Raw genomic sequence first — 20023 nt, forward strand, 5'->3', positions numbered from 1 at the left:
GAACACCCATATAACCATGGTATCGCCTGAAACTACGGAAAGCCCCAAGGAATTGAGCATTATAAAAAACCACAGGCGTTATGTAGGCTATAATTATATACTGTATATCATTCCTGTTCCCCAGAACAGGAGGTAAACATTTTCCCTCAACGTTGGTAATACACCTCGTATACACCTACAGTGACTGACCAAGCTGGTGTTAAAATATTTCTGTCTCGAATGCTATTGTTACAGAAATGTATAACTATAAATGAAAACAAAACGTGACAATTTGGGGAGAAAAATATCAACATAAAAGTGACGATCGTTTTTTTTTGTGTGTGTTGAATGACTTTGAAGCTTAAAAAAAATCATAAAAAGGGCGGGCCAATGATTGCATAATTTTACTCAAATCAACCAATCAGAATGATCTAAAAATGACTTTAATAATAACAACAACAAAACCGTTAGCCTTGGTTACGTACAAACACACATTTTATGAAAATACATTAATTGAAGTGAACTTTTCTCTACAGGTAGGTCACACCAGTGATTTGTAAATTGTCTTTACAAATATGCTAACTAGCTACTAACACGTTTAGGTAACTAGCCAATGTGATGGATGTAAAAGAGCCAGTTTAAGGTAGCTCGAGCAAAATAATCAGTTGATGTGATTTTACGACTATTATCATTTTATTAACAGCTATAAATAACAACTTGTCAACACTCAAACAATCGAGCTACAAACTAGCTGGCTAGCTTGCTAACTTACTGACTGGACTTAACAAGCAGAGGCAGCCAGCCAGAGCAACTGTTTGCTTTCCACTGTACTTTAAACAGGAAATGTTTTGAATTGTTGTTAGCATATACCCTTATACCAGAACTGAACACATCCATAGCCCTTCTTTACTAATTAAATCATTTTAAAGCAGAGAATGTGCTGATATAAATATAAATATAAATATAATAAATATATATATATATATATATATATATATATATATATATATATATATATATATATATATATATATATATATATATTTATATATATATGTGTGTGTGTGTGTGTGTGTGTGTGTGTGTGTGTGTGTGTGTGTATTGAGAGAGAAGTGCTCTGTTGGACTAGTAAATGCATAGTAACAGATAAACGTTTAACTAATATTGCCTCACATTGCTGCTGTTTAGGTCTGTAAGAATGAGCCAAGTGAAGTCAGAAGGGAACCATCAGCCCCTGCAGACCCTGCCACCCACGGCCGTTCCCAGCACAAAAACACCACCACCTTTACCAAGCACCCCTCAGTACTTTGGGGAGTTGCTGCGCTGCACGCGGGTCTATCATACCCTCTCTATGCCAGGTAACATTTGGTAACCACACTTGAGCGTGTTATATTGTTTTCAAAACAAGAAACTGAATACACGCCCCGGTCCTTTGTTTGGGGTTTGCTCCTTCTTCTTCTGTCTGTGTAATTTCCTGAGTGCTAGTACTGTATGTCCTCCCTACCACAAGACAGTCCATTTTTAGGGTGATGATACCTATGCCACTGCCCATAACCGAGGTTTTGTTGTATGTTACAATTGATGAATAATACCATATTATAGATAAACAAACCCTAATATTGTATTATCTCAGCCCCCCTTATCATCCAAGACCACAAGAGTACAGAGAGGAAACACTGGATGTCCCACAGGTGAATAGTAAGCCGGCGTTCTAAGTTACACCTTATTTACGGAACACTACCGCTAATTAGTTAGAATAGGTTGCAAACAAGGGCAGAAAACAGGAAAACAATACACTGACAGTTGCTCAGGGATTTCTGGATCAGCTCTGTGAATGCAAGAGGAAATGATTATACTGTAATGGCACGTAATCCCATGGAAAGGGCCGTGTAGTGATGAGCTTTCCCAATTTACCAGATACATCAGCATTGTTTTATTGATCACATCCTACGTTCACTTTGCAGCCTTCCTTCTCCTGTAACATCTTTCCAGAGGAGTAGTAATGTTTAATACGGATGCTAACGATATATTATTCATAACCAAAAATATGCATTTGTTATGAAACAAATTTATTTATTTATTTATTTATTATTTATTTAGTTAATTTCATTCGATCTTATAGCATGCAAGTACGCTCATTACCTCAAGCACTGCACATGTGACAGCTAAAGGTTACTAATAACTTTAAAGATTAAGACATTACATACAGAACATATAATGATTTTATAATATATAAAGCACTTCAACAGATTTAACTACTTACTGCACATAAAGCAGTTAAAACCAGAAAGGAACTCAGTAGAGATCACTCCGTCACAGCCCAACTGTCCCCTTTAAATGACTAATTCTGGACTTTTATTTGGATCCACATCAAATTGTACCAGCTCATAGATGCATGCCACCTAATTATGCCTGTTTTTTCATTAAAATCCCATGCATTACTCCCTTACATATAATTAATGAATAAGACTAAAAGCACCCTATCTTGCAATGTTTAAAGTGAGAAAAAAATTCCCAGATTCTGACCTTAATCTAGATCCGCACCAAAAGTTAATGGGGTCAATTCTTGGCCGAGACCCATCATCTGTCTAAGTTTTGTGGAAATCTGTGCGGTAGCTTTTGTGTTATTCATCTGACAAATCAATCAACCAACCAACCAAAAGACACAGGTGACAACATAACCTCCTTGGTGGAGGTATTACTTTAATGACATTCACTGTTATAGCATTTAATTGTATTACACTCAGAGTATTTAAGGAGTATGGTATTGCTGCTTTTACCATATTACATTTTCTGCATACTTCCTCCATCACTCCATCTTTTCACACAACATCATCATATTATACGTCAGGACTTTGGTCCCATATTTACCTGTGTTTTGCCTGCAGAGGGAGCCAGCTCCTTTAGCTCTGAGTATGAATCAAGCGATAATGTTTTGCTATGACAGTGGCTACACTTAAAGTACATGTATAGTGAATTTAGCTATATGAATAACCTGTTTGTACAGTGTAGGATTGAGGTACTTGCATGAATGTTTGACACCCAGTGTGCCTCCCTTCGACATGCAGTGAAAACACATTCGGAGGAAAAATAATGGTCACGATATATCTCTAATACTGTGGTGATACTGTGTTGAAAACCTGTTTTTGCAATAACTTCTATCAAGATGTATAATTGTCTCTATAGAAATAAATGATCAAATATTATTTCTGGAGTATACAGTGAGGTTTGAACCGTTAAAAGGGTTTGAATGATTTAAATCCAAATCATCTCTGCCCCTCGACTCTCCGTCTCCAACAAGCCCTGCTCTTCGGAGTTGTGCTCCACTCTAGCTGAGGAAAAATTCCTCCTTCCAAAGACAAACAGCAGAGCCCCTGACTCATAGCGCCGTGTCGGGGAGAGAGCAAACCATACTGTTGACATCAGGAGGCCAGTGATGTCATGCTGATGTCAGTGCCTCTAATTGTAAATTGCACACATAGCCTTGCTGTTGGCTGTGGTAACATTTCAGTCAGAGAGAGGACTGTGAAGGGGACTGTTTGTCTTGGAAAAAACCCCGGCAGTAGATACAGTATGGCAGTGACAGGGGATGAGACAGAAACAGGTATGTCTGCTTATTATCTCTTTCATGTTTATATCTAAAAAATAGGCCTTTTTTGACATACTCGTTTAGCCATTTCTCAAAATATAGTAAGTGATCATTAGTGTCATTAATGACTGTTTGTCGATGGATGAAAAAGACAAACATATTTTTTGTACGATTAACCCTCTATTTGGAAAGTTTAATATTTAGTAATACAGTTTTTATTCACCTCACATCACAAGTCCTTTAAAAAAAAAGTAGCTGAGTTGATTTTCCACGGATGCAACAATCTTACCCCGATGAGAGACATTCATATGGTCTGCTTGTCTTCTCAGTCATTCTGTCTCTCCCTCTGTCTCTCCCTCTGTCTCTCCCTCTCTCCCTGTGAACTGCTCCAGTGCTCTGCCCACTCAGAGCACATAGCAGCAGTAGCTGACGTCGCCGCTCTTTCCTGGAACAGGCCCCCAGCAGAGACATGTAAATGCGAACTGGCGAATAAGACGTGCATTGACGTCAGTCACTGGCAACAGCGTGATTATGTCCTGTTCCTTGTGCGATTCCAGCATATCACAGAAATAATCAGCGGCGTATTAAATGACATGAGGGGCAGTGAGTTCCACTGGCACTGGGCAAACAATGAACAGAGCTGTACAATCTCCCAATGTGTATTTCTCTCTCGGTATCGCACAGCCGTTGGAGAAGAACAATGACTTAAATGGGGAATTCAGTCAATTATACATTCTATTATGTGACATTTTGCACGGAACTTATTAGATGAGAATGTGATTGATGAAACGACTGTGAATTTACAGTATTTTTGATTGCATTCTCTGAGGCATTGAGCATGAGTGGCAGGACTATTACGACTGTGTCAGAGCTTAATTTGGCACTGAGTTGAAAATGATTGACAGACAATTGATTGACACTGAGCTGTTGCACCAAATCCTTGTAAATTTAAACATGAACTAGTTATAAAAAGTGTTCATTATGTGTCGATTAGCCCAGTACTAATTATTACTAATGAAATCAAAACAGACTGCAACACATAACTACAGAGGGAGCAGGTCCTCCTCCGCAAAGTCCACCATGTTCTACTGAAAACAGTCAGAGGACCTTTTGCAATAATACTCGATTTCAGCTGCTACCATGGAGATGAGGGGTGTTTAGTTGGTTGCAATATGTAGCACCGCCGTCTTTGTCACATCTTGGGATGCCAGAGTGACTTCCTGGTTACATAGTGAGTTGCTTGATTGGATAATGGTATGCGTACTATTTTAGCAAGTTATTTAGACATTACTTAAAGGTCGATTTTTGAGTCTCACTCCCAACTGGTCACATACCGACACTTTAAGCTTCCCGACTCGCCAGATAGTGACAAACTCAGATGGTGGCTGACCCGTGCTTAAAAAAAGCGTCACTATTTGAGGAGTTGGGAATGAGAATCAAAAATCTACTTTTCTCACCAGTAGGACCTGTAATTTGTTTTTTCAGGCTAATTAAATTAAATTCAAATCAATAGAAAACTTTTGTTTTGTTTTGTGTCTCCCCAGCCACTGCAGGTGACCTGACTGCCTGCCAGCTGCCTCACCCCAGCTCCAACCTCCCACAGGGGGTGGCAGGGGCCAGCGCTCAAAGCTGCCACAACTCCATGGAGGATGCCTTGCAAAAGAGGGAGCTCCGCTTGATGAAGAACAGGTAGAGAGGACAGTTCACACTAGTTGCTAATTTAGATGTATTGATAGTAGTGTATGTGGTGGCACCTACTGTACAGTACCTTTTAAACCTACAAATCATCATACTGTATCTTGTTTGTTTAAACAGTGTACCTATGTTCTTCCAACAGAGAGCAATGACGAGTTATATTTTAAACTGTGAATTTGCTATCTCAGTTAATATCGTGGCCACAGCTATTCTTAAAAGCAGATTCAAGGGATTCTTAGAAAAGATGGCGCATTTACGAACAAATCAGTTGGAAGGAACGACTCTTTAATGCGAACGAACTGACCTGATTCCGCATTTCACTTCTCTCTCGTTCATTCTGTTGTTCTCACAGATCAGTTGCTGTGTTGTTCACTGTTTAGTTATCAGAGTGGTGAAGAGGACAGAGAGCCAGCCAATTGTATGCCGAGTCTAGGACACTGTTGTGGAATGTTAGCCAATGAGAAACAGGAAAGCATAGCAAACATTGTCATGAAAAAAAAATAAAAACATTTCATTTAGTTTGTAGCTCATCGTTCTCATTGAGTCAGTCACTCACCCTTGGCTTACCTTCAATATACACATTATCCACTGTTTTGTTGTCTAAAAGTACACATAATCATGAAGTTGCAGCTATGTATTTGCCTTGACCTACAATGTTATGTTAACCGTTAGCACGATCGTTTGAGAATGATGAGCTGAGAACTGTGCATTACACGATTCACCGCGAACAAACAATATGAACGATTCTTCCTGCCGAACTGACCAACGGGAACTGAATCTCGACATCGAATGATGAAATCCACCTCTGATTCTTAGTGAAAATGTTTTGTTTTTGGTAAAATAGCCCACTCCATATCAGCCAATGTATTGTTATTTGAACTCTCCCAATGTGGATATTGGTACTGGCACAAAACACATCTCTGTTGGAAACATTCACTGGTGCTCAAACACCTAGAGAATTCCAAATTACAATGGATGGCGACAAGTGCATGTAATAACCACAGCCACAAGCCTGTCATCGCTCCACCGCATGATTCTGCTCCATCTAGTGTGTTGAGCTCTCAATTCTGAGGCTGTCTGACTCCCCACGATCTGCTCTGTAACGCATTTTTGGAGTGAGGAGTGAGTCAACACGACCGCGAGCCTTGCATTTCCGAGTAGCTCAGTTTGTACGTGAACTACTCTGGTATGTTGGCGAGCAAAACCGATCGCTGTCTGCTTTTTAACATGCTCTTCGCTTGCTGTCTGTAGAAGGCCTTGAGCTTCCTGTGTTTTCGCTGGCACTGACTCACATTTCTGGTCCACGCGTTCCCTCTTCACCTACAGGATGATTTCACTACGATTACTCATGGGTAAATCAGCGTGCAGGCTTTTGCGTTCGCTTCATTGTATATGACATCCTCCACTGGTTGATTTTTATCCATCTCAAGGGCGTCTAGTGCCACAAATGTAATCACTGTCATCTAGGCATTCTAATTTCTTGGAAATGTCAGCCTCATTTTCCCTTCAGTGTAAGATTTATGAGTTGTGTGCCGTGTCTGGGAGAAAATCCAAGATGTTCAGGCTTCTGCTTCTTTTTTCACTGTGACTTGTTGTTGCTTCCAGGGAGGCCGCCCGGGAGTGCCGGCGAAAGAAGAAGGAATATGTCAAGTGCCTCGAAAATCGCGTGGCCGTGCTCGAAAAACAAAACAAGACTCTGATTGAGGAGCTCAGAGCCCTGAAAGACATCTATCGGCACAAAGCCGAGTGATCCCCCCCGTCTAGAGGAGGAGCCGGGACTGTGTGTGTGGACTGTGTCGGTGTGCTTCTGTGAGGGTGTCTTGAGGACTCTTGAGGTTTCGCTTTTGCTGACACATGCTCGCAAACGCACGCAAACACATACACTCGCACAAAACGCTCCTTGTCCTTTGCTGTTAGTTGTGTTTACAAGATGATGTCAATGTTTCTGGCTCTGAATTATCCATGCGCCACCACCAGCGAAATAAAAAAAACAAAAAAACAAAAACAAGAAGCCTGTTGCGGGTCGGGGGGTTATTATCAGGGAGCATTAGAAGGGGCTTATCTCGCTTTGAACAGGGAGGATTTCAGAGAACGCAGGGGGAGAAGGATGGAATATGTGGAGCGCCTCGAGACTCCCTACGCCTCTCTGTGAAGATCAGATGCTGAGGGCCCAGCTGCAGCACCTCAAACAGCACCAACAACTATGAAATACTAAAGTAGTATATCATTTAATAGTCTTTGTGCTGCTCACTTTTTCTATGGAGGGTTTGTTTGTGTTGCGCCAAAAGCCAAACGTTCAAAGGGAGTTGGGGGTTTGGTGCTTTAAATAGCAGTGTTTGTGTTTTATTATTATTATTATTGTTATTTATCATTCCACCGAAGAAATCCTGTTGTGAACTACTACCAGGAATTAGCGCCAACTGTATTTATCTCCCAACTGAATATGTTTTTAATGTAGAGACCTACTTGGATCTCCTTAACTTCTACATTAAGTCTGATCCGCTAACCTGTGGCATACACTTTTTAGAACCCTGCATTTATTCATAGTTTTTAATACCGGTGTGTTGTTTGTACAGTAGTATTAAGTATTTATCTTAAGATGAATGAGTGTATTTAGTTAACAAATACTCACATTTGTGGAAGAAAAAAAAAGTTTGTATTTGCTGTCTTAACACGGCTGCCTTTTTTCGTTGTCTTTGTATATTAGAAGTTATTTACACAAGGACCGTTTTTGAAATTCAACAATTCAAAATTGGATGCGGAATTCCAGCTTTTTAACCAGTCCCTCCTCTGTATTACCCTATTTGTCATCTTGTTATTTAAAAGTCTTATGAACTATTTTCTAAAATGTATTTGCTTCAATAAAGTTCTTGTTCAGTCTCTCTCTGTGTCACTGGCGCACACACACAGTCAAATAGAAGAGCTACACATAGTTCATTGTTAAGCAGCGACCCAACAGAAAAAAGCCCCCACATGACTAGCATTTTTTAAAGGACTTTCTAATGAGAGAGCCGCTAATGCAAAAGTTCCATTATGAGCGTTTGACGGAGCCTTTTAGACTCAACCTTGGGTCTCTGCTCGGAACGTGACGTGCTGTCCTTTTCAGCGATGACCCGACTTGATTGCCTGGACTGTCACAGAAAAGAAAAGCAATGTCTCTAACAGCTTTCCGTGCCTTTTAGTAGACGACCATGCGCACTGTCAAAGAGCCAAGCTCTAAACACGCAGTGCAAGCTGGAAAAGGGATGAGTAGGATGAGTATTCAAACACATTTTCCATAAATCACATCCAGAGGAATGTGAACGTGCTATGGGTAACAAGGGAAGACAGGCAAAGTTCTCAGTGATGACGTTCTCTGACTTAGTGGACACATTTCAATTCTCAGATACTCCACAATTTGTTGCAGTAAAATAAAATCAATGCAGCTTGATTCAAATAAGTCAGTGAGTCCTGAGTTGTCGAGATAATGAGAATGGAATTGTGTTTTCCTCTTACACGGAACGCCTCAATTAAAGATGTTCCAAAATACGTACATTATCGTGTTTTGGGCTTCATCTTCAATGCTTTGTGACTACAGTTCCGTCACTCTCTTTGGGCTGTTTATAGGGAGTTCAAAACAAGTGAGGGAAGAATATGACACCATTGTGGCCCGCGCTGCACCTGGGCCCATTGTGAAACTGTATTCCTGTCCAGTCTGAACGAAAACACAGTCGACTTCCACCCTGCAAGAGACAATCCTGCAGTGTGGAATGCACCGGCTGGCAAAAGGAAATGCCGTCCAAGTATAGCCATGAACTAGGCCTACACAACAATTGTCATATTGGTTTGATTTATTGATTGGAATTCTGGATGTGATATGTAAAATGCTTCCAAACGTGTGTTCAGCAAAAGCACACTCTGTCACAATTTGTTTTTATAAGTTATTAAAAATTTTAAGATGAAAATGAGCTTCACACTCACATTTCAGATGTGGGGGGAAAAAAAAAATGTTTTTAAGATAACAAAATAGGCTACCATTTGTTCAGCGGGCTGTAATGTGTAATGTTACCGGATATCACCGGATGCAATGCAGCTGCACTACCAGCAGGGGGCACTACACCACCACGCCTGATCATGTCAACCAACGTAATCGTACAAAAAAACCCTCCTATATTCCCTTTCAATGTTTATGTCCCCGGCTTCATTAGTGATCGTGTGCGTTGTCTCGCGTGTCAAAGAAATCATCTCAGGGGAATTACACTCTTCCTCAACACGTCACTTTGTTTACGTTGACCTCTGCTTAATCCCCCTTAATCCCGCAGAGAGCTTTAGTGTGAGCAGTCACTTCACCCTGTCACAGCCAGGACAGCCAAAGCCCTCATGCATCAGTCATTAGTCAAAATCGAATAATTAAAGAGCAAGTGACAGGTTCATCATTATCATATTTTGGGGAAGGCTACAGGGACAACCGCAACAAAAGTCATAACCCTCACGGCAGAACTGTTCACCCACCTGTTAACGCAAGAGCAAATACGTACACCTCAGTTTACTGTCATAATATTGACTGTGGTGGGACTGTACATATTTGTGAAATGGAGCTAATGATCGCCCACCTGATTCCTTGAGAGGTTCTTTTCTCTTGTATTGTTAGTCTATTCGATTTTTGCATTGTTCATATTTCACTGCATCCCCCAACAGACTGCCAAGATTGTCCATTTATTACACCTCTGTAGGCACCAACTTGAACCGGAACCTTTTCCCTAACAGCCACAGCGCTGTGGGTTTTTGTTTTTTTAAAAGACGCGTTTAGGGGACCGTCCGATGTGCTGTACATTCCTGTCGCGTCTGTGTGCGACCCCTCTCTCCCACAATGATGCTAAAGAGGACAGAAGAGCTGAGTAATTGAGGAACAAAATAGTTCTACTGCAATTTTTTCTTTGCAAATTGTGTTCAATGTTAAATAACAGCCCGTACAAGGTCCAGACGTATTCCCTCAAAAAGCTGATGCTAATTTCATTTTTTTTCTTCTGTCAACACATAGTTAGTGTTATCACAATCGTTTTTCTTTCTTTTCTTTTCCTTTTTTTTTTTGAGGGCTTCGGTGAGTGAAAAACACCAGCCATAAATAATGTATACGTGGGAATGTATTTCTTAGCCCTTTGCATGGGCGAAAATCCGACTTTACGAAGAGTGCCCTGAAAGCGTCACGGCAGCGGATGTAGCTGCAGTAGTCTACCGTACATCGGCAACCATGTAGCGTTGAGAGCAGAAAATATCTTCCCCCGACTAGCTAAGTATCACACCCTCACAGTCATACTCGTTGCCATGAAGTAACAGTTTATCAAAAAAAAATATGTGTCTGTGAAGATAACTCGACGCCCGGACGGAAATAACAAGGCGAGGGAGTCGAGTGTGAACCGAAACCTGTAACAGAGGCAATATCTGCCCTCGCCTGGACGCTCGGAAGGGGGACGTTCTGCTGTTCTTGTTATTTATTAGCTTGCCTCGGCGTTTTATCAGCTTTTTTGGGGGGAAATGACTGCGTCCATGCTGCCCAGCGTCTTTTAGACTCCCGAGGAAAGGGCGTGTAACGATAACGGATACCGGGGGGGTTTGTAGTTTGCACCAGGTCTGGCTGTTCGCGTTACCGCCCCATTTTTCCCCCTCCCGTGTTGTAGTAACGCTAACAGCACGGTCGGCAGCAGGCTGTAGGTACTGTACAGTGGTTTTGGGGTTGGACTGCAACCGAAGTCTGCTCGCACCATGGGGAATACGACGTCCTGCTGCGTGTCGTCGAGCCCGAAACACCGGAGGAACAACCACTCCAGGCTCGAGCCCTACCGGCCGGAGCCGGAGCTGAGCCGGGAGGACACAGCCTGCAACCTCCAGCACATCAGCGACAGAGAAAATTTAGACGGTAAGATGCACTTATCCAGTCGTCAAGAGACGACGCAAACGCACATATCTCAAACGGATTATCATTAGTTCCCGTGTCATAGACAGGGACCGCGGCTCTGTAAATAACCCGATGCCTAAATAGATTTAGGCTGTAGTATTAACAGATCACGAGAGCTTGCAACATCTGTGCGAAGGATCCACCCACCCATACATACCAGCAGCTACAATGATGTAGGCTTCCCCCTTCGCTGGACTTCCAAACATGTTGAAAATCAGCCATACCCATTTCACTCAGTCGTTTAAACACAGTATGTAGATGAGATTATTAGGTGGTTTATTCATGCGTTGTTGTGTAATGTACTGGTGTAGCTGGTCGGGCTTTTTTTTTCATGTTCAAATGGACACTGCAGTCTCTAACAGTGCAAAAGCTTAAATCTTATCAAGACGATTTAGGTCAGAATCTGGTCTTAAAGGTTATTTTTATACTTCAAACAAGTGACAAAACTCAGCGTTGGATCACGAGCAGTATTCAAGCCTGTTTTCAATTGAAATGACTGGTGTAGAAATGACAAGTGTCTTGAAACAATACGTTTTAGAGATACCTAGAATAAAGAGAAAAACTTTATTTCACAAATTGTTTCAAACAAAAACAGATTTGCATCATAAATAGGTTACAATGCTCTTACTGCATGGATGTATCTTTGCACATGGTTTCAATTGTTAACTGAAATTACTCTATAAAGAAGATTTTTGCATGGAACAAATTCATCGCACTGTTTGATTTGTTCGTCTAATCTTCATCCGCAGATTGACAAAAGTAACTCTAGCTGTCAGATCTTTGTCGTGGCCTCTGCAAAGTCGTCTACTAATGCACCCCTTCCTTGGGTTCTTTTTAGTGAATGAAGTGTGAATCATCAACGGTTAGGCTTGAATGTCATCTTTTCTCCACCAAGTCCAGAAGGTGGTTTGAATGACTTGAAGTAGGACTCTGACCTGGTGTTATTTTCACTGTACTCCACCGTGACTGCATGTTAAAGGGTGCATAAGGTCGGGGCAGTGTGTTGAAGGCGAGTGTGAATTTGTGTTTCAGTTGGTGGCGATGCGATAATGATGGACAGTGTTAATAGCGGGATGTTCATTCATTTCCCTACAGGGTGTCGAAGAGGAAAGGACCAGCCTCGTGTTTCTTTGCTCATTAACACCAGCGCAGTCACGCTGTTGACCATTTTACACCAAGTGTTGTTGCCCCAGGAGAATGAGGCATAGTTCAATTAAAAAGAGTTGTTAGAGTTTAAAATAGATTGGATAGTGTCCGATTGCTTTGATTTGTTTTTTACTTCAAAGTTTAACTACATAACAAATCTGCGGTGGAATTCCTTGAAACATTGCTTAATCGATTTCATCAGACTCGAATGATGAGGTCTGAAGTGTGTCTAATTGTACATCGTTGCAGCAAAAAATAGGCACCCCAGTGATTAGAAAGGAAATGGGAAGGAGAGAGCGGGAGAGGGAGAATGAGGGGGAGGGAAGGCAGCGAAGGAAATTATCACAGCAGGCAACCTCAGTAAGGAAATTACCAAAGATACTTAAAAAATTGGAAGTTATTAAACAATATAAACATTAGCAGGTACTAGCCCCAGTGTTTGATGTCAGCGTGGGGTGCTGTAGCACATCACCCAGCCAGACATCACATTGTCTCAATCCTCAAAGATGTTTGTCTCACACTGCAGAGCTTTGTGCATACAAATAACACAAACAGCCCTTCACAGGGTTGTTTTGATGTCAGCCAAAAACAGGTCAAAATGCTACTTGAAATTACGTATCTTAGTTTTTCTGGTATGGCAGGTGTCTTCCTAAAGCAATATTGCTCAGTCTGAATCATGCACTGTAAAAAAACAGCCAGTCAACCGCACTGTACTCCTCGCTGGGAGGACTGGGTTCCTTGTAGGGAGTAAACAGGGAAGACTTAGGCTCTGACCTGTGTTCAACTTTATTTCTTTTTGTTGAAAGCAAGGCCCCATGGGACTGAAACCCTCAACATTGCAGTTTTTGGGCCTTGCTCCGATACAAAGCCCTTTCAGCAGTTTTGTAATTGATGGAGAGGGCACAAATTGGTTCAAACACAGATTTATCAGCTTGGTTTTTGAAGACCATTCAGTCGGTTTGGACTGAGACATACATATTGGTTCGTCCATTCATTTCTGCTTTTCAGGGTCTAGGTCGTGTCACAGTGGGCTATGCAATGTTGCAATATCCTTCCAGTCACTTCCTCCAGGGATCCCAAGGCATTCCCAGGCCGGATGGGATATATAATCCCTCTTTGGATGTTTTGGGTCTACCTAGGGTTTTCCTCTTGGTTGGACGTGCCTGGAATACCTCCAGATGGAGGAATACAGGGGGCATCCTTATCTGATGTCTCAACCACCTAAGCAGTATATTTCCATCTAAAGATGCTGCGCTTCTCCACCAAGTTTGTTTGAGGGAATCAAGACACCTTAAAAAGGAAACTCAAGTTTGGTTGAGTTTTATAATTATTACCGAATGTTAGAGCAGTGCCAGTAATATTTATGTATCATTTTTGTCCCATTTCATGCCAGAAAATCTCAGAAATGGTATGATAAGGTCAATGTTTGGACCACTGTGAGACACAACAGAAAATATCTCACACTCACACTCACTCGCACACACACGGATTATATTGGCAGTTGCTGGTTGGACATTTTAACATATCACCATCCAAACCTTTGCCTGCAAGTAACAATTATTTTCATTATCAATGAATCAGCCAATTATTTCCTTGAATAATTATTTGTTTTTTTAAATATCAGAATGTTGCCAAGGAGAGGCAGCGCTCATCACAGATTTTACAGATCTCCAAACCTGGAGCATGTACAATGTTATCTGTTGGATGTTTAATGTTTACTGAAAATATTGACAATCTGTGTAACCTTATAGTCACTGCATGTAAATGTATTGCCAGCACAGGAGGTCAGTGGACAAGAGGTCAAAATGATCAACAACTCTTAACACAAAGCTTGAAAGGGACAAGAACCGGTTTCAAGCTGGTTTTTAGTGTTTGTCCTAAAGCTGTTGACACAAGTCTTTAGTTGATAACCCTTTGACTGTGGCACTGGACCTCTAGTGTCATTCCACAGCCAGAGGACACATGTACCTATCCTGTGGTGGAGTGCTGCGTTATCCGAGCATATAAACACATCAAAAAGGCACATTTACTGTTGGTCATCATGCCTGAGTGTGGCTATAGTGAAGACCTGGTAAAATCTGAAGGACTTTGTGAAACATCAGATATGGAAATGCACAAGGAGACCATGTGATGCAGGTTTTACAAATAGTATAATTTGTTTGCTTACAGTGCATGCCTGCCTCTACTTCTGCTGTGTGTTTATGCGAGTTTCCCCGGCTACAGTGAGCATGTGATCACAAAAAAATCAGCCATGAGCGCTGCTGACGGCGGTGATGACACAAGCGTGCACTTTGTGTGTTTGCACAAACATAACACACACAGTATCACTGAGCAGACTTCTTCCAAGTCTGTGATGGTCTTTCAAGCAGGCCCTCTTACAAATCAACAGATTAATCTGATTATTCTGAGCCATTGCTCGCTTTCAAAGGCAACCCTGTGTGTTCTCATCATGACCTCTACACCAGTCAGTCAGAGATAAAGATGCTGAGGATTCATGCTACTCCTGACAGCTTATTTATGTCCATTTGTGTTCAGACTGTCGTGCTATATAATTTATACTTTACACCACGTATAACTCTAGCATCATGCCATTACCAGTGGACAGGTCTCTCAAGATCAGGCCCATCACTTGTCTCTGATCACAATAAGATCTTGTCGCCCAACACATACACTATATTACCAAAAGTATTCGCTCACCCATTCAAATGATCAGAATCAGGTGTTCTAATCACTTGGCCTGGCCCCAGGTGTATAAATTCAAGCACTCAGGCATGCAGACTGTGAAACAAGACATTTGTGAAAGAATGGGCCGCTCTCAGGAGCTCAGTGAATTCCAGCGTGGAACTGTCATAGGATGCCACTTGTGCAACAAATCCAGTCGTGAAATTTCCTCGCTCCTAAATATTCCACAGTCAACTGTCAGCTCTATTATAACAAAATGGAAGCGTTTGGGAACAACAGCAACTCAGCCACGAAGTGGTAGGCCACGTAAAGTGACGGAGAGGGGTCAGCGGATGCTGAAGCGCATAGTGCAAAGAGGTCGCCGACTTTCTGCACAGTCAATTGCTAGAGAGCTACAAACTTCATGTGACCTTCAGATTAGCCCAAGTACAGTACGCAGAGAGCTTCATGGAATGGGTTTCCATGGCCGAGCAGCTGCAGCCAAGCCACACATCACCAAGTGCAATGCAAGGCGTCGGATGCAATGGTGTAAAGCACGCCGTCACTGGCCTCTAGAGCAGTGGAGACGCGTTCTCTGGAGTGATGAATCACGCTTTTCCATCTGGCAATCTGATGGACGAGTCTGGGTTTGGAGGTTGCCAGGAGAATGGTACATTTCAGATTGCATTGTGCCAACTGTGAAATTTGGTGGAGGAGGAATTATGGTATGGGGTTGTTTTTCAGGAGCTGGGCTTGGCCCCTTAGTTCCAGTGAAAGGAACATTGAATGCTTCAGGATACCAAAACATTTTGGACAATTCCATGCTCCCAACCTTGTGGGAACAGTTTGGAGCGGGCCCCTTCCTCTTCCAACATGACTGTGCACCAGTGCACAAAGCAAGGTCCATAAAGACGTGGATGACAGAGTCTGGTGTGGATGAACTTGACTGGCCTGCACAGAGTACTGACCTGAACCCGATAGAACACCTTTGGGATGAATTAGAGTGGAGACTGAGAGCCAGGCCTTCTCGACCAACATCAGTGTGTGACCTCACCAATGCGCTTTTGGAAGAATGGTCAAAAATTCCTATAAACACTCTCCTCAACCTTGTGGACAGTCTTCCCAGAAGAGTTGAAGCTGTAATAGCTGCAAAAGGTGGACCGACATCATATTGAATTCTATGAGTTAGGAATGGGATGGCACTTCAGTTCATAGAATGAGTAAAGGCAGGTGAGCGAATACTTTTGGTAATATAGTGTATATTCAGGTGTTAAGGGGTAGTTAATTTTTATGGTAGCTATCAATACACAAGTTAAAGTAATTGATTCCCAGTGGGAGGAACTCATTAAATCAACCTGCTCCCTGGCTAGTGTTAGACTGGCTGCTCTCATCGTCACTGAACCGATTCCATGGTCATGATGCTTTACAGTCTAAATGGATTTGATATGAAAAATGCATAGGTAGTTACATAAGGAATGCGTTTTTTTAAGTCTAGATAAGGTAGGTCTTAGAATATCTCTTTACACTATTGTCTGAGCCTTTTTGAAAAACAATGAAAATACCATAAACAATGAATGGCACTTTGACATGATCTTGAATGAAAATAAAAATAAATTGGAAAAAAAAAAATCTAAATTCTTAATAATTATCATATTTTCACTGGAGCTGTTTGCTGTGTTTCCTTCCTATTTTTAATCCCATGTTTTGAAACAAGTGAGGTGTATTGGTAACATCCCCTTCCATAGCTCTTTTTGAGAGAAATCAAAGAGGTTGCAGCACAATTCCCCTGGAAGAGGAACAGGAGGGAAATATGGGGGACAAAATGATCAGAGTTTGAGCTTAATAATAGTCATCTACATATAGCTCATGTTCCTCAGTATAACTGGGTTCACCCTCATTGCAGTTCTCAAAAGAGATAGCAACGTTCTTTGTGATTTCCAGCACCGTCAAACCAGCAGCTGTGCTATTTTTAGCCTAATTTGATCAGAGAACATTGTTATGTTGTATTACTGCACAGCAGCTCAAAGTAAAGGTAAACCCAGGCCACGTACAGTTTCTCAGAAATAAGAGAGAGAGGAGAACGATCTGGAAAATGAAACAGATGGATCTCTCACCCTGTTTGGGTTTTATTTAACATAGACATCTGTAAATGAGAGATGGCTCCAGGCACAGCATTTGTCTGTGTCTCATCAGTGTTAAAGTTAGTTATTTCTGGAGTGTGCGCGCACTCACACATGTACACACACACACACGCGTGCACACACACATATTGATGAGTCTTGCTTGCAGGCTAATTGAAATCTGGACATGGATTATTCATGCCTGGTTGATGAGCCTGGGGAATCTTCTGACTATGAATTCCAGACGAGTTGACCTAGATGTACAGTGTGTGATATGAGTTTGTTTTAATTGTTGCTGAGGTGAAAAATGCTCTTTATTATGCCTATGGTTTCTACGTAAATATACACACATTTAGATCTACATATAGTTGACAATTTCCACTTTTCCCGTATGACCCACAGCCAGTAATTTAATGCTGAACATCAGTTCAAAATATCAACATAATTACAGTCCACAATTACTTAAAACTACAGTGAGAGCCATAAGCTAGCAACATAATTTTGTATAGATAGATAGATATTTGACCATGTTTCCACAGCAATGTCAACTAGGGCAACTAATGATTCTTTTCTTTATTCATTAATGTGCTGATAGGCCATTGGGTGATCTGCTTGAAAAATGTCTTGAACAAGCGATCAATTATCAAAATAAGTTTTAGACATAATTTTCTTTGAATTAATTTATTGACTTTTCAGCTGTAATTGCTGCTCCTTGAAGTATGTGAATGCACAACAAAGTCTATGCATGTTTCTCTCAACAAAGTGTTTAATGATGTCTGAAATACTGCAGTGAAAAGCCAAGTGAATTGTATTCAAGAGCCAGTTAAGAACTAAGCTTTTGTAGTGAACTCAGTCAAGAGAGGCAGCTCATCAAAAAGATTCAGAAAGCCCCTGAGTGCAGTTTGATGAGCTGTCTGAAACCAGGGCAGCAAATGTCACATTTTGATGCCAGCCCCTCAAAGGTGAAATCTGCCAGGTTGAATACCCACAGCTTTATGTATAAATAAAAGGCTATATAAATAAAATTGATTTGATTTTATACAGATATTCAATCATCACTCAGGGGAGTGGACCATTATCTTGTCTGAGTTTGTTAAACTTGCTCTTTTTCAATACAGAGTCACCAGTGCTGTCACTTGCCCGTTTCACAAAGAGATAGTAATATTGCTGCAACGAAAACTCGACTTTACGCTGTCTTTGTTTGTTCACACTGAACCAAGCCAGTCCAGTGTGTCTTTTCATACAGCACAGTTTGTTGCAGTGATTTCTTTCTATATAATTTTCCAGAGACAGTAATTACAACAACACAATAGTGGAAGGAGACAGAGACATGGTGATAATTATTGATAAATATGATGACGAGATTTTCCTTTACCCTGCTGAAAGAGCAAGAAATCTGGAGGTGGAGCGAGGGACAGAGAGTGAAAGAGAGTGAAAGAGAATGCACAGGAAAGAAACTGTCCCTCACCTGTTGCATTTACATTCTCTCTACATCTATGACATATTCTAAACATACAGACATTAAAACTTTAGTAGAATGCTGGCATGATTTCCATATGACTGCCTTTTCATGTAGCTTTTTGCCGAGAACCATGCCTTGTTGTAGAAATATGCAATACTCTGAAATGCTCGTCTCAGGTGTGCTGTATGAACTGTTAAACCTGTTAACATGGACACTGAAATTAAAAGTGAGAGGTAATGCCACGCATCGGTGTCCAGCCTTTTAGTCCAACTCAGGGCGCTGTCTGGCGAAGCATTAATCCCCCACAGCACTCATTGGATCATTTACTTTTTGAGATGAGAACCGCTGTTCTATGCCTGGCTGCCAGAACAATTAAAATCAGACAACTTGGTGGAATGGGCTGATTTAAGTCCAGGCTACTGTTTTGGCTGACCATCAGTCCAAATTAAGTATTTGTTATTCAGTATCACATAAAACTGGCAAATATTAAAAAGGTGAGAATATATGATAGGATGTCATTAATATCGGCGCTTGTGTACCCCAAATGACATACTTTGCTAGGGCTGGGATGCTCTTCTGAAGGCACCATCTTTTGCCTCCACAGACTTTCTGCTGGGTTTTCCTCTCCTATTGCAATTTGCATTGGGTTATCTTGCCAGCGCAGGTGTATGCAACTTTGTTTATCCCGGGACAGTAGGTTTAAAGTTCACACACATCGACTTCTGGCAGCTGGGCAAAGCTGGCAAATGCTAGTTGACAAATGCTAGTTTGTGTTTACATCGATCATGCTGGAATACAAACACTATTGAAGTTGTTGTTACTGTTGGTCTGGTTCGATGTGTGGTGTAATTGGTCCCGTCTCTAAACTAACAGCACAGCCACAACGACTAAAACCAGAGACAAACTAGAAGCATTGTGATAGGTGTCACCTACACGTGCTCGGTATTGTGGCTGCAATCATAGCGAGTAGCAGATATGGTTGTTAGAGTCTGATTTGCGTCTGCTTATTTGACTCACAATCATTGTCTCTATTCATCTACTTGACTCCTTTTTTATTTTTGCCCACAGAGGCTAGCAACTCCCAAAAGAAATAACAAATCATTTCAGAGGAAATGGTTTCCATTTTAAAAAACAAATTAACTGATTCACAGACTGTTAAGGAAAATGCAATTGCCTGTGACAATCTCATTCTGGTGTGCTGTTCGGCTCAACTTGGCTCACACCAGGGAAGATTCATCTACTGCCCACAAATTACCTGCTCGCATGTTCACTCAGAGTGCCTTGGTCTCATGAGAAATTCACATTGTAATGGTCTTCTGCCAGTTCTGATAAAGAGGGGGGCCCTCTGGTTTGCTGATTGGGAACACAATAAAATAAAGTTTCTCTATGTGACAGACTTTTATTGCTTTTCATTGTGATTGAATTGTAACACCTAC

The 20023-nt window shown here is 41.4% G+C and overlaps 2 protein-coding genes across 8 annotated transcripts in view; both read left to right on the forward strand.

Moving 5' to 3' along the window:
- Window positions 1–359: 359 nt before the first annotated feature.
- On the forward strand, window positions 360–8143 carry LOC119008728 (cAMP-responsive element modulator-like). 3 transcript variants are annotated; one of them, XM_037079349.1, is made up of 4 exons: window positions 360–515; window positions 1168–1337; window positions 5113–5257; window positions 6869–8143. In XM_037079349.1, the coding sequence occupies exons 2-4, from the start codon at window positions 1178–1180 to the stop codon at window positions 7011–7013; spliced, it is 450 nt and encodes a 149-aa protein (XP_036935244.1). In that variant the 5' UTR covers window positions 360–515; window positions 1168–1177; the 3' UTR covers window positions 7014–8143. The 3 variants fall into 3 exon arrangements, with proteins under 3 accessions (XP_036935244.1, XP_036935246.1, XP_036935245.1); XM_037079351.1 differs by lacking the exon at window positions 6869–8143 and adding an exon at window positions 6515–6615; XM_037079350.1 differs by lacking the exon at window positions 360–515 and adding an exon at window positions 599–622.
- Window positions 8144–10436: 2293 nt separating this feature from the next.
- Window positions 10437–20023, forward strand: part of ccny (cyclin Y) — a 41385-nt gene continuing 31798 nt past the window's right edge. For all 5 annotated transcript variants that reach the window (XR_005071441.1, XM_037078881.1, XM_037078884.1 and 2 more), the window contains exon 1: window positions 10437–11159. Coding sequence is in view for 4 of the 5 variants with exons in the window: in XM_037078881.1 (XP_036934776.1) it covers window positions 11006–11159 (154 nt within the window). In the remaining variant the exon portion in view is untranslated. The remainder of the gene's footprint in view (window positions 11160–20023) is intronic.

The sequence above is a fragment of the Acanthopagrus latus genome, chromosome 19 (genome assembly GCF_904848185.1).
Source record: "Acanthopagrus latus isolate v.2019 chromosome 19, fAcaLat1.1, whole genome shotgun sequence".
Taxonomy (NCBI): Eukaryota; Metazoa; Chordata; class Actinopteri; order Spariformes; family Sparidae; genus Acanthopagrus; species Acanthopagrus latus.

Excerpts from the sequence above, each read along its gene's own strand:
- LOC119008728 (XM_037079349.1), top strand. The coding sequence starts at position 1,178 with ATGAGCCAAGTGAAGTCAGAAGGGAACCATCAGCCCCTGCAGACCCTG. Across the intron at positions 1,338-5,112 it reads TCATACCCTCTCTATGCCAG|CCACTGCAGGTGACCTGACT; the intron begins GTAACATTTGGT and ends GTGTCTCCCCAG. Across the intron at positions 5,258-6,868 it reads CTCCGCTTGATGAAGAACAG|GGAGGCCGCCCGGGAGTGCC; the intron begins GTAGAGAGGACA and ends TGTTGCTTCCAG.